This window comes from Petromyzon marinus, chromosome 3 (assembly GCF_048934315.1).
Source record: "Petromyzon marinus isolate PM22_M1 ecotype Great Lakes invasive population chromosome 3, UKy_Petmar_22M1.pri1.0, whole genome shotgun sequence".
NCBI classification, from domain to species: Eukaryota; Metazoa; Chordata; class Hyperoartia; order Petromyzontiformes; family Petromyzontidae; genus Petromyzon; species Petromyzon marinus.
This window is the reverse complement of record NC_133669.1, coordinates 12394077-12409015: the sequence shown is the minus strand read 5'-3', so window position 1 is coordinate 12409015 and position 14939 is coordinate 12394077. Positions and strand designations below refer to the sequence as shown.

General features: G+C 42.7%; 1 protein-coding gene across 2 annotated transcripts; it reads right to left on the bottom strand.

Moving 5' to 3' along the window:
* Positions 1-1137: 1137 nt before the first annotated feature.
* Positions 1138-14786, bottom strand: ELP3 (elongator acetyltransferase complex subunit 3). Of its 2 annotated transcripts, none has more exons than XM_076074172.1 (15): positions 14762-14786; positions 13188-13290; positions 11936-12074; positions 11629-11699; positions 11314-11377; positions 9931-9999; positions 9355-9509; positions 7521-7682; positions 6749-6875; positions 5259-5452; positions 4747-4837; positions 3972-4037; positions 3464-3691; positions 2570-2651; positions 1138-2412 (listed from the first exon to the last, which is right to left on the bottom strand). In XM_076074172.1, exons 2-15 carry the CDS (start codon positions 13262-13264, stop codon positions 2336-2338), a joined length of 1602 nt encoding a protein of 533 aa, XP_075930287.1. In that variant the 5' UTR covers positions 13265-13290; positions 14762-14786; the 3' UTR covers positions 1138-2335. The 2 variants fall into 2 exon arrangements, with proteins under 2 accessions (XP_075930287.1, XP_032830176.2); XM_032974285.2 differs by lacking the exon at positions 14762-14786 and adding an exon at positions 14535-14755.
* Positions 14787-14939: the final 153 nt, after the last annotated feature.

Here is a 14939-nt window from a genome sequence, read left to right as displayed (position 1 = left end):
CGGAGAAAAATCCACGAGCACGGGGAGAACATGCAAATCCAGGGACTCCTGCATACCAGGCGAAATAGTTAACATCTCGCCACCGAGGGGCCCCCTTGATGACTCGGAAGATAGATCCTGGAAATGTGATAGGCTTAATAAACAGCCCTTTAGAACTGTTGGAACTCTACGCATATACTGTAGTTTTGTGTATCTACATACGTAAAGCAAATAAGCTTAATGTGTATAGACCCCAGTGTTAAGGGTTTGTACAAGTGCCACCCTCTTCAATGTTCCTTGTGATTGTGCAAACTATGGCAGCAAGAACAATTAGCGATTCTGTATGATCCAGAAACAGGTGGATAAAGTAGACTGGCATGTGTACACATTAATGAGATTCACGGTATTGGGTGAGTAGTAAGTCCCGGACTTAAACAATTATGGGCTCATGAAGGTCAAGGAGTTTGATGATTTCCTATTTACCCTTACATACAATAGGTTATGCTACCTTTAGGCATGACAGATCTTAGAGAGGGTTTTTGCCTGTAAGATCGGCAGCTCATAAATATTGATTCAAGCAAGCTTGACTGCTGATGAGACTGTAGAAATCGGTCCCATAGATTTGGAATGCTGCTGAAATGTACTCGCAGCTGATGTGTTGTGTAATACTTTTTTTATGACAACTATATGGAAACAGTCTGCTCAGTTTTCTTTGGGAATGCTTGTTGTCGTACTTTTGTACCCTGTCTCCTGGGGATATGTGGGGGCATATTGTGGGGCATATGCTGTACTGGGGCCTGATCCAGGATTCTCGATGGCCTCAGCCCTCTTGTGTAACAGACTTTCCATGGGAATCTCCATGCTGGAGTATCCTATCACAAGAGTAAAGCCAGGGACGTATCGATGCACATCTAGCCAGTTTTACAATTTCGGATGTACATAGCAGACGTTTTAAATGTGGGTAATGATTACGATAATCATGAAGTGGCTTATTATTGATCTTACTTGTCTCTGTGACAACTCCCATTTGCCTCCACATTCATACCCTACCATATGGATGGGGCTAACGATTTCTAGGGGCTCATACAATATTTAATTTTCTGGACCAATTAGGATTGTGATTGTAAGCACACCTGTACGACAGAAGCACTGGGTTAATATTTTTCAGCATTTTATTCTGATAACATTATTTAAAGCAAATTGTTTAAAACATTTTTACAATGTACACCCTCGGTACATGAAACAGCTAAGCTTAATAATCTGCAATAAGTACAAGGAACATGTTTACAAACGCAAAAAAAATATTTCCATTAATAAATACGTTTTTCATGCTATAATACAATACCTGTCAAACGCGCAAAAACACTGAGGTGCTATTTCAGACGTGCCGCACACAAACGTGTGAACAGAGAATGTGGAACTTAAGTGATACATTTAAAAAAGCACCAAATGACTCGGCACCTGCCTGAAAACAGCTGTAGGTGAGTAATATGCACATCATGTAGTTCATGGGCTAGAGCAGAAATTAGTACCACCTAAGGCAGCAAAACCTTTGCAGTAACAATTTATGTAAAAGTTTACGAAGAATGGATTACTTGAAAACACACGTTTAAAGTAGCTATCACATAATTCACTGTAATTGGCCACATTAAATTGTAACCACGAATGTTCTTCCACCTAAGGTGCTATCGACAAGTGAAATATCTGGTCTGGACTCATGGACCAAAAACCGTCTAGTTCAGCTCAAAGAATGAATTACAAGCGGTCCGTGATATGCCTGGTGACATATCTTTATGTACAGCCTTTTTGTCACTCCATTGCTGGATGAGGGCCTCCTGATGGCATGCGGGTCGCAGGTGTATTTGATCATATTGCAACACACTGTTTAATATCAAGGTTGGGAATAGACGGGGGAGCCTGGTAGTGCCGTATGACAATAATCTTGCTGCACCACCTTCTGCTGCCCCCCACGTAGCTCCACAGCCTATGCCCACACATTGTGCTTGGCGGCCAGAAATCCCAGCACTATACATGTTCAACCCTTGTTTAGCTACTCAAGACCTGAAGAGATTGGGAACATTCTGGGTGACTTGGTCATACGCTTCCAATGCTGGTGGGGAGGGAATGGAACCGTGGGTTATGGGTACTGAACAAACAGGCAAGCAAATAGGTAAAGGTAGCACCTCAGATATAATGAGCGGCAACAACAGTTGGGAGCTTTTGCCTTCTCGCTTGCATGTGCACGGAGCCAAACGCGTTCACAGATTATGACATTTGCAGGTGATGGTACCACACAACCTAAGGGAACAATTGTTGGCATCCATCTATTCAGCTTGGCTTGGTATTTTCCCCCAAATCAGTCCAGTTTCTTCACCATGTAAGGCCCTTCCAACTCGTAGCCAATCTTGCGGTAGTAGTCTCGTGTACCAATTCCTGCGCAGACAGCAAGTAAAATAATTCCTTGGTTTAAACAGTGAATAAATGAAGCCTCTGTACAAGTATAAGAGAATTGACTTTGTCACCGATTTGGAATGTGCACATCAGATATTAGGGTGATGGTCATGGAACTTGATGGTGTTTGGCACATTACCTGAAATGACAGCTATTTTATTTGCACCATGCTCATCCTTTGCTATTCTCTCTGCCTCTTCCATGAGCAGCATCCCAAATCCCTGCAATATATAATTCGCCACATGTTAACACAAGTCCAAACACAGAGTAAACATGTATGGACATGTATATCCCTTTAGTCATTCACTGCTAGAGGGCATCACCACGCCTCCAAATGGACACCACCCCCTCCATTAATAATAATTAGCGGGTGATGTCACTCCACATGGGGGAGACGAGGCGCCTCCTCCCCCCCTCCTCCCCCCCTCCTCAGCGTCAACTTATAATCCTCACTACAAAGGCAGAACCCTCACGTCACGCGATCTCCGTAACGCTATTGAGACATAGAAGTAAAAAGGACAACATGATGAACAAGGAATTATAACCTTTACATAAAATAAGTCTGTGTGACCGCGGCCTTACAAATTGCACATGAATGGATGCAATAAATATCACGTCGCGGTCTGCTTTTCGCTTGCAAGTTTCAGATTTACTGCAATACACCCGTCCTTAGACGGGCAAAAGGCTAGTACAGTATATAATTGTAATTTGATCATGTGTAAAATTACTCGTATAATAACTTGAAACATTGCCAGTGTCAAGTTTTGTATATAACAAGTCTTTGGAATATTTTCAAGGCTTGTTGACTGCAGAGCAAAATGCAAAATGTAGGGTTTCACAGTTGTGCTGTGTAGCTCTCCGATGTGTTTTCGAGTTGTACCGTGAACTGAACTCGCTTCCCGAAGCTCATGGCACGCGAAGAGAAACGGTGGACTCTAAACCAAATAACACACGTCACAACCCAAAAACACATCTAGAGTTACGGAGACACATCCTTCAACTTAAGGCGGTGCGAAGAGCTCATCACCACTACCTGGTGCTGGAACTTGGTGGGATCGCGCGCGCTCACGGGCACCACGCTGCCGTAGACGTGCAGCTCACGCACGATGGACACGCCGCCCTTCAGCTCGGGTCGGAAGCTGTCGGGCGAGCAGCGACGAAGACGCAGCAGCCCCACGAGCACGTCCTGGCGCGGGTCCTCGTACGCCAGGAACGTCTCCCAGCCGCCGTTAGCCACGTAGTCACGCCGGATCAGCTCCACCTGCACAGACGCAAAGTGTGCTCTTGCCATGGGCTTCTGACCCACTGAATGTATGACGTGTCAAGAGCAGACACGACTAGAAGCCATACTGATGGCAAATACTATACTACAAGTGGTGTAACGGGTAGACACATTTGTTTGTGTACTATCAATAATACTAGTTGTAAATTACAAGGTTAATAATGTTTAAGACTGACAATGAAACATGACATTTATCTCTATCATTAGGTAATCCCATCTAAATTATGAATGTTGCATGCCACCCCAGTGATGGGATTACCTCATATGGCTTCACTTTGTGATGAATCTCCTGAATGCCAACCTCTCTTGTTCTGACATCGCGGCACTAAAATTACACAATTAATGGTTCGTGAGTGGACATCTGTATTGTTTAATTCAATTGTAATTCGTTTCTACTTACATGCGAATTGATTGTCCCACTGCATTTCAAACACAAAAGCAAGACCTAATAAATCAGATTAGTTATTAAAAATAACATCACACGTAAGCAATCTATAATGGGCAAATCCATTACCAAGGGACTGGCCGATTGAAGGAGCTCGCCGTGATTCATGGTGAACGATGATCAATGAAATTAGAAAAAACTAATATTACTGTAAATATTTTTTAAGATTATTGTGCTGCAGGTCAGGGCTATTGACGCAGAGTCCATGGTTTACAGGTTTTAATACAAAATCCATTACAAATTACTGTCCGAGGAATATAAAATTGACCAATATAGTAGGGATTGTGGAGACTAAAAGATTGCAAAATAATAATTATAAAAGTAGGCCATCTGAAGGCAATGTTATGGCCCATTGTTAAACACTGGAAATTAATCAATTATCAAGACTAAATGCAAATGTGCTAATTGGAAGAATGGTTCCAAGCCATCCAATATTTAACAAGCAGACAGAAACAACCCATTAAAACAAATGTGGAAAACATGATCTTGTTTGCAAGGGTAACCTGATGTTGGATAGGATGACGGAGGGCACTTGGCAAGTTTATGGATATGTACATGAAAGAATCAAGGCCCCCACACATATACACACCTCTGTCCCAAGGTCCTTCATTCGTGCCAAGGCCAACTCACGCAGGTTCCCATGCTCCACTCCAGAGCTCACCAGTGGCATGGGGATGTCCCTGCATGGTGGAACACGTCATGCAGGCTCGATGAGAACATTACATTCCAAGATGCGTCGTTTGGGTTTAGTCGTGGAAAAAAGCTCAATTGAAGCTCGGTTTGACAATTTTAAGCGATGTCCCATAAATGCAGACCCTACACGTGACCTACAATAAAAGTCCCATCCAATAAACATGGGTGACCACTGGTGGTGTAGCTATCGTGCATGCAGGCAATGCAATTCCCTCATAGGCTAAAGGGGGGCCCAGGCACACAACTACAAAGATTGGTGAAATCGGACAAGAGGACCTTATTTAATTTCTAGCACCACAGCCCATACTGACAAAGCTGCACCACCAAAGGAACCCGTGCCATTGCACAAAGGGACTGCGCCGTGAAGATCAAGCCCTTGTGCCGTAACTGCTCGAAAGAAACCCATACCTTTGCACACGGTAGACACGGGTCCAGGGTGGCACCAGGGCGAGGATGCGAGCCACCAGGTCGACCAGGCCACTGGGCGTATAGCTCTTGTAGCGGCCCGTCTTCCACAGCTCGTAAAGGCCCGTGCCACGGATCACCAGCGTCGGGTACAGCTTAAGGCCGTCTGGCCGAAATGCTGGGTTTTCAAAAAACTCCTGTGACCAACATGGACAAGTGGTGGCGGAGCGGGGTTAAAATTTGCTTCACAGGTTTGCTAGTAAATTTTGATTTAAAGCTTTCGTGACTGCAGACGACCGTTTGAGTTATGGTCGAAACGTCGTGAGAATTTTTTATTGTTTTATATATATTTTATTATTTTGTTGTTTCCCTTCAACGTGACTTTACCGAAAAAACTAAGATTATAGCTTTGCTAGTATTCCAAGATAGATTAGGTTTTGCAAGGACGCATGGCAGAGTGAATTACCGTGGCACACTGATTGTTCGACATGTAACGTTTCACACCTGCATCCACTGCATTGGAAGGCTTATCATTGTTTGAGGTTATGATTAAATTCTAGAATATTTTTATTTGTTAAACACTTTTGTATTAAAAAAAAATGTTGGTCTTGTTTGCACAATTTGGTTTGCTCCATTCGCAAAAAATCTAAAAATTATTTTCATAAAACGTGAATAGATTTTTATAGGCATATTTTAATGAATGTTATCATAAGAAGCGATTTTAAATATTTAATTGATGCATCGTCACATGCTTACTGGTTATGTGTGGCCTGATTTCCTATCTCATCACAACTGTAAAAGCGGATTTTTTTTTGCTTTCGTTTTTAAAATATGTAAAAACGGCAATTATCTTCTTCGTAAAAGAGGGTAAATGTACATTTTAAATATGACCAATATTAAGTGGCTGACACTAAAATATGTCTGTAACTGCCACATCGCAGAATGCTTAATACCCTATATACCAAACCACGTCTACCATTAATTGTGAATATACAAAATGTAATTGCATCTAAATACACTGTACAGAAAAGTGGACATTTATATTATAGAAATATTCAATGGATAAGACCATGTTCCAACCCTCGCACTTAACACTGTCCACCAAACACGCAGAACTTGGTGTACAATTGTCTCCTCTACGTGAAGCACGTAAACACAATGTTGCCTTCTGTTCTTATTTTCCATTGCGTATGATTTTCTTTTTAATGGTTTCTGTTTTGTGGAATGGTGTTTTGAGTTTCACCAGACCGAGATATTGTTGAAATGGTTTCATTAGGGACTTAGTTTCACAAGGCTAGTGCCACTGGAAAACATATTTAGACTAGTAATGATTTTGTATTATTACTTTGTTCAGTAGTGCGAAGAATTGCATCCCTGTCGCCTAGGGTAACACATTGAAAAGGTACACTGTACATATATTTTTTTTCTTTTGGGAGTCATGTGTTCACTTCTTTTAGGAGGGAATTTTCTTCAGCGATCGATACAACACTTACTATGAACTGCTCGAGGTCTCTCTCCATGCCCACGTTGGGCAAGTCTGGCATCATATGTGACACCACCTTAAAACCTGCGTCCTTGGACATATGGAAGGATTCGCACACCGCCTTCACTGTGTGGCCTCTGTTGAGTATAAACAACACCGTATAAAATGAGTAAAAATATAAAACAAAAAACAAGCACCACAAAACATTTGGCTGACTCAATAGGATTCGTCGTAAAGAGTAATGTCCAGGTATTGCACGGACCACTTTGCTCACTCGTGGAAAGGTCAAAATGTATGTTGGTTGTTGCTCTTGGTGTGTATGTAACTTTACCAAATAATTAAAAACAAATTTGATTAATTCCTCATGTCAGCAGGGGTTCGAGTGATGGCAGAGTGGTTAGCGCATTGCGCTATGAACCCAGTAATGCAAGTTAAGATTCCGTGGCCATGGCTAACATCAGCGGTGAGCAATATTTGCACTGTATTTGATCCTGCCCACCCCACCCAGGAACAATCCAAACCAATATGGTTAAGTATGGGCCAAATAACTCCCATGATTGACATGAATTGGGACCTTCATCTATACTCTTTGCTGTTTTCGGTAAAGTCACGTAGGTAAAAAAAGCTATAAAAGAAATGAAAACAAATAAATTAACCTTCATCTCGTAGTGAACTGACGAAGGGCCTTAAATAATGATACAAGGCCACAGTGATTTAAATCCACATGAACAAGCGAAGGGTAATGAGGATCCTGAACGGCCTTTGGGACGCAGCGTATGCACCTGTTGGTGTCGCGAGCCACGTCCTCGTACACACTCTGCACACCGATCTCGAGGCGAGTGCAACCGTAGCCGAGCATGTCGCTCAAGTGCCTCTTCAGGCAGTAGTCTGGCCGCGTCTCTATCGTGATGCCGATGCACTTGGTCTTGCTCCTCTCCGAGTATCTACAGAGGGCAGCTAAGATGTGTTAATACATTTCTATAGAATTCATGAGGGCAGGCTTTCTTTACATTAAGACTTTTATAAACGCCGGACTGAAACACTCGATCAATTTAAACGCCAAACAAGAGAAATAGCACTACTAAGTAGGAAATATGCCATTCAAAGCTCCTGACATTTTTCCAAATTCTACAATTATGCATATATATACAAAAAAATATTATGCATTAAAAGTGATGGTGAGCAGAAGAGCAAAAAATATTCATTTTTTTAATTTAAATGTTGCATCTTTGTGTTTATCTTTAGCTTTCCTTTTCAAAAACAAATATCCCATTTGGCTTTCTTCTTCTTTAAGCCAACCCTTTTAACCAATTAAAGAAAATAAGCAGACAGCCACACTGAATATCGTGGGACACTTCTCCCCTTACTCTTAAGAGACTTTGACAAGTTGCTTTAGTTAGGCTGTTGGAGTCTTTGGCACGTATACTGCATCGTAAGAATCCCAAACATGTTCTGGTCTTGATTTAAAGCTTTCGTGAATGCAGTAATTCATATTCTTAGCTCTTTCGGTAAAGTCACGCTGAAGGGAAACAATAAAATAATAAAAATTATCACGACGTTTTGACCATAACACAAACGTTGGTTTTTCACACCTGATGATGACCGTTTGTGTTATGGTCGAAACGTCGTGAGAATTTGTATTGTTTTATATATATTTTATTATTTCCCTTCAACGTGACTTTACCGAAAGAGCTAAGAATATGTTCTGGTCTGTCTGAGGAAATTTGAACCGAAACACACAATTATTATATACACTGGAAGTAAAAGTACTTCCACACAAAAGAATAACATACGTATTGCCTTTGTTTAAACTAATTATTGTTAGATCGTAGAAGCGGTGTTATTATGACGTATTCGTCTCTGAATGGGTGCACGTGCTGGCTTCATGCTCGATGCGTAGGATGCTAATAATTGCTTCCGTACACCCCCACTGTGCGGCGCTGTCCTATGGCAGACTCCCCTTTGTTGCTATTGACCAAAAAGTTTATCTTATGACTTTATTAAAAAAAAACTACGTGCTGTTAATTTTAATTTCTGCATGTCACAAGTAAAGATCCACCCTCGATTCACCCCACCCCACCACACACACACCACGTGTCGTGTACAGCCATGTCCTATCCACTGCTGGATGACATCACCACCTTCATTCAACCTCGTTTCGCGATGACGTCATTCCCGCGACGTCGTCCCACCGCGAACGTTACGTGCTGACGTCATTACGCAATCCACAAAAGCCACTCGCCGCTTAGTTTTGATATAAACCGTATGTTTGTAATATGTGGACTAAAGGTGACATGTCCCTGACTGAATGAAAATGATTTCCATGTAGAAGTACAAGTGACAGAAAAATCAAATGTCTATTACTAACGGCAATTATCAATCCACAACTGAGCAGTTTAAACTGGAGGGGTGGTGCTGTGTTCAGGATGCTCGTCTCAATCTCACAATTTTAAGGCTACAAATGTAACTCATTGGGAGATGGTGTGTTCAACTCTGTCAAGGTGAAGGTGGTTGTCTGATGGAGACAAATCCTTGTAATACAAATGTAAATTTCCCACCACTTTGTGGCCAACATAAATTATTTAAGCAGGGAAGCCCACTCACACGGACACGCACCTGACTGCTTCAGACACACTGTTGGATGAGTGCCCCGAGAGAGCGTCGTGAAGATTGCGGATGAAGTAGTCCCTGTACTCCTCCGACAGGGCCATGAATGTGCCACCCATGACAATGAACTCCACCTTATCCACGTTGTGGCCCAGCTGCTTTAACTGCAACCACAACACATGTGTGTGAGCGAAACACAAATTGACTAATTAAAGCGAGACATTTTTGAGCCTTACATCACATTTCCATAGGACTGGGTTAAGACAGCAAAATTTACATACATTTTTACATGAAAAGAGGGTACAATAATATTCATAATAATAACGATAAATGTTTTCATTATTTTCAACTAACAAGTTTATATCTGAAAAAACCCCACCTTTAATCCAGCATACGATACAAGTTTCCCCATTCAGTGAGTAGTGCCACTATTTTCGCATACAGTGAAGAGGAATTTTAAGGTTAATGCATTTTTGCGTATAACGAAATGTTTTTAAGTCAATTTAATACTGATTTTAGATGAAAGTTGTGCACTATTAGCTGGTGCAATTCAAAATCAATGATTTAAGGAACCAAATGCCTCACCTGGTCCACACGGTGGCGGGTCTGCAAGTAAGGGTCATAGCGAGCTCTGATGGCCCTCATGGATGTCGGCTGGAGGAAGTAAACACAAATGTTTAGCTTTTAGAACCGAGGTTGTGTCTTACCAAATCAACCTCAACATCCAAGATCTCAAAGTATTACAGACTAGGTATGGTTAAATCTGGTTAGTACTTGGATGGGGGGCTGCCTGGGGTTACTAGGTGTTATTGGCTTTTATTCTGAGGTGGGCAGGCGACAACAATACAGTCAAAGATTTCTTGAATATATCTGTGCAGAGATTGAATATTATTTCCATTTTCTCTGGGAACTCATGTTTCCTCCCACATGCTGATATATTACTGGTAGGAAACGTTGTGGACTGGAAGCCCAACCGGGATTAATTAACAGGAGGCAGGGGATTAATTGTGTATGTCTGTGGATGTCTGTCCACGTGGGAGGGGTGGGGCTGGGTGGAGAGGGGAGGGTAGGGAGGAGCTGGGTGGGGAGGGGCTGGGTGGGGGGTGGGAGGGGTGGGGCTGGGTGGGATGGGGCTGGGTGGGGAGGGGCTGGTCACCCCGTGGTGCCCTTATATGGACTGGAAGCCCAACCGGGATTATCACAGGAGGCAGGGGATTAATTGTGTGTGTCTGTGGATGGCTGTCCACGTGTATCCAGACACCCGGATATATAACAAATGCGCTCCTAGTGGGCATTACTGGTAGAAAACGTAGTGGACTGGAAGCCCAACCGGGATTAATTCTTACAGGAGGCAGGGGATTAATTATATATGTCTGTGGATGTCTGTCCACGTGTATCCGGACATTCGGATATAAAAAATGGGAGGGGTGGGGCTGGGTGGAGAGGGGAGGGTGGGGAGGGGAGGGTGGGGAGGGGCTGGGTGGGGAGGGGCTGGGTGGGGAGGGGCTGGGTGGGGTGGGGCTGGGTGGGGTGGGGCTGGGTGGGAGGGGCTGGTCACCCCGTGGTGCCCTTATAAAACTCAACGTTTAACCTACTCACGCCGGCTTGTGCCTGCCCTCACAGTCGGGCATATTTGCGGAATACACCATGCCGCCGTTGACCCTGGCCACTGACCGAGCAGCCAACGTTCCTACCAGCCCCCTCCGCAGGAATGTGTTTAATGGAACTGGCCAAATATCCCAATGCAGGACTCCCCTGAAAAGGATTCTTATGTTATGCTTTCCAGGATAAATAAAAACACTGAAAGGCAATAAAAGTTAAAGTTTGCTTAAAATGTTATTGCATTTAGGCCTTTTTGACAACGAAAACTAAATTATGATTTGGCTAACGAACATAGTTGCTATGCAACCTTAGTCTGAATCAGGTTAAGTCTATTTAATTATTTTGTTTACTTCCCAACAACCTTACCTCATAGCCTGTGTATGACTGGGTTGAATATTCAAAGTCTGAGTCTGGGCCTCCTGGGCAATAGCTGAGGAAAAACACAGATAAATGGGTAAATGTATAAGCTGCCATAGCCATTTAAGCTTGTTGCATTTTTACCATTACCGATAAAATGGAGCAATCCATCAGCATTAAATCATTCTATACCAACATATGACGATCTGCCAACATGTGATTCACATGCAAGGTCTCCACAATTAACACAATCTATTAATCGTGGCGCAAACAATCTGAAGTTACACGGGGGCGGAGAGAATAAAATCAGCGCAGATTACTCACACGCAGATGTTTCCCGTGAAGTTGATGTGGGGACACCTGTGTGGCTTGCACATGACTGCAACCACTGCAATCTGATAACAGAGAAACGTGAACAAAACTCAACTTGCTTGTCACATTTCCCACAAAACACAGCTGAAGCATCAAATGTAAACTCTGTCTTCACACATCTTGGGCTACTTAAGAGACTCTGGGAAAGAATTGACAGATGCACTGCTGCAAGCAGAGGCAATACAGAAAACTGCCGATGTAGAAAGAGAATTAAATGTGGGCGGCACATTGTCCATGTGGTTGAGCCCTGCTCACGTACCCCGCTGGCCGTGCGGATGGGTTTGGCCTTCAGTTTGGGCACGAGGACTTTCCTGTGCTGCGGCGGCACTGCGGCGATGATGTCGACAAGCTTTGGCTGGGATGGAAGCCCATATTTGGCAGCCGCCTTCGTCTTTAGACTGTGTGAACAAAACGGAAACATTTCAATGCGTGTGCTCCCATGTAAATGTGCAGGTAATGACCAACACAAAATTGCGTGAAACTTGAAATAGGCTTTGACCACTTAGGCAAAGCTCCACTGTACACAGCACTGACAATTATGTTGTGTTGAGATGTGGCCAAATGTAGATGCTTTTCATCACCGTTATCATCAGCCATAATCATTTACTGCAGAATGAAAGCCTCCCTGAGCTGTTGCACTCCCTGACGGTTCTTTAATGCAACAAACCAACTTGCACCTAAGTATGAGCTGATGTCATTACTCTAAATCCTCACTGGACATGCTCCTTTGACTGTCATTCCATTGTCAGTCTCAACCACCGGCCATTATAGCTTTATGTTTCTGTCTTGTTCACTGATCCACATCTTGTCTCCTGTGATGCTGTAACATGCACATTTTATTTTATTAAAATATGTTACGTAAACAGTCCGTCGAGGTGGACAATCTCGTTTGCAAGAGTGTCCAGAGGATACATCGGACACGTACATAGCAAACACTTATTTTGTCACTTTAGAAGATTTGTCTCATATCCAATCAGGCAAGACTCACTGGTAAAAAAGTTCATCTTTACGCACATTACTATGTTTAAATAAAATAAATCACGTTTCGATCGCAACACAAGCGGTCGTCCTCAGGTGGAAAAAAAATATTTTTTATTTCAGGAAAATAATATAAAAGATGCTAATTGCTGTGGGCTTTACCTATATTTTTTCCGCCTGACGACGACCGCTTGTGTTGCGATCGAAACGTCGTGATTGATTTTATTTCTAACTACGTGACTTTACCGAAAGAACCAAAGAGTATGGATTCCTGCAGTCACGAAAGCTTCAAATCAAGATGATTACTATGTTGCTTTTCCTTACCAGATGCTTTATAAACCAAATAATGTTTCTGCAATTGTACACCAACTTTGTTATCAGCAATTTGTCATGAGACGAAAAAATATATTCCAATCTCTTGCAAAGCAGTGGAATCCGTTGTATTAGAGAATGGCCCATGGAAGTAGATATCAGTTAGCTCTTTCACGTGACCTCTAGTGCACGAATTTATAAATGAAGCTGCAGTGCTTCACCTGTTTAGGTTTACATCTTTCTTGTGCTCGTGTGCCTCCAGTAGTTGATTGATGATGTCTGTGATGGTCATCACCATGAGCTCTGCATGGCTCGCTCCACCGCCTGTCAGAAAAGTGGAAAAGATAAAATGATATTTTAGTCTACCAGTCTATTGGCTTTCCAGACCAAAATTTTCACGCAGCATTTGTGTAAGCAACACACTCCGAGTTCGACCTCAGAGAACACAGCTCACACAGTTTGCGTGGCGTTTTACAGGATACGACATATACATTGGTGACTTGTTTTTATTTTTCTGGGTTTATATTTAAGGTGAAAAATATCACATCGCTGTAAGACCATTCAAGGATGACAAGTTATTACATTGAATATGAATAAAAACAAATCCTCCAATTCTGATTCGCTTAGTCCTCTTATTCCTAAAAGATCTACACTTGGGGGATGCTCAAACAGCTATAATGCACCTCTTCTCTGCAAGTCATTTCCATTGTTAGAGGCCACTACCCTCTCTGGCTTTTAGTGTAATTTAAAGTCGCATGTCTTCTCCTCTCTCGCTTTCCATTACATTTGTAATCCACTACTACCCACGTAACATTGTATTACACATCTCTCATCTCAATGTCCTTTCTAGTCAGTTATTAAATGTAAAAGATGCTAATAGCTGTGGGCTTTACCTGGTAAGATAAAAGTTTAGTTTCATATATGTTATTAAAATGATTTGTTTACCTTTTGCTATACGTTGCACTCCTATCGTACTTTTGTATTGTTTGTTGTTGTGACTTTCTGATCTGCCCCAACGGGACATCTGTGAAAAAGAGCTTCATAGCTCCTCGGATTCCTCCAGTATCAATGTTCTGATTCTGTATTTCCGGCTTCCTAGGATCATTATTAGGATTAAAATTGCCTCTAGCGTAAAAACACCAACCTGCATTGTTTAGGCGCTTATTTTCCGAAACTAAAAAAAAGTTTCTACATGTGTAGGTCGGCGTTTCTATTGTTACCGTAACGTTACTGATTGGTGTACCTCACTCGCATTGTTACGACCTTGTTAAAGTGCTTTGAGATGGTAATTATCATAAGGCGCTATATAAAACGATAGTTAAATACACTAGAGTTACATCATTCAAAATGTAAAAGCACATCATGACCAAAATCACCAGGAATGTGTCCCGTTAGCTTCGGCTCAAATGTAAAACACATTACTCTTCCATTTCAACGCTTAAATATTAAGCGACTTAAAGAAAACAGTGGTTCGCTATTATTACGTGTTTCAGCCGCTGCGCTATGAGGATCGCAGGGTGCACAGAGGCCTACGCAGCACGACAAACAACTACACTTCATAAACGCACCTCTGTTCTTGCTCTTCACCATCACGGTAGGACGGGCTGCGGCGTGTCCCGCTTTTACGGCGTTAGTTTGTGTCCGTGTCGTCTATAAATGTGTGGCTGTGTGTAAGTACGTACGCACGTGTGTGTGTGTATATATTTGACGTTAGGAGTGGAGATTCTCAGCCGACGTTAAAATATAAACCACGTGGACGCGGAACCGGGCGAGCCAGGTCAGCTCAGCCGCTCACCGAGCCAGTCGATCGGCGAGCCAGCGGCAAACTCGACACTCGATTGATCACCCTCGATGCACCCCCCCCCCCACACACACACCACGTGTCGTGTACAGCCATGTTCTATACACTGCTGGATGACGTCACCGTCCACATTCAAACCTCGTTTCGCGATGACGTCATTCCCGCGACGTCG

Coding starts and splice junctions, on each gene's coding strand:
- ELP3 (XM_032974285.2), bottom strand. CDS start 14,556: ATGGTGAAGAGCAAGAACAGAG. Junction 11,700..11,935: donor CCATCCGCACGGCCAGCGGG/GTACGTGAGCAG, acceptor CTCTGTTATCAG/ATTGCAGTGGTTGCAGTCAT. Junction 9,510..9,930: donor CCCGCCACCGTGTGGACCAG/GTGAGGCATTTG, acceptor TTGTGGTTGCAG/TTAAAGCAGCTGGGCCACAA.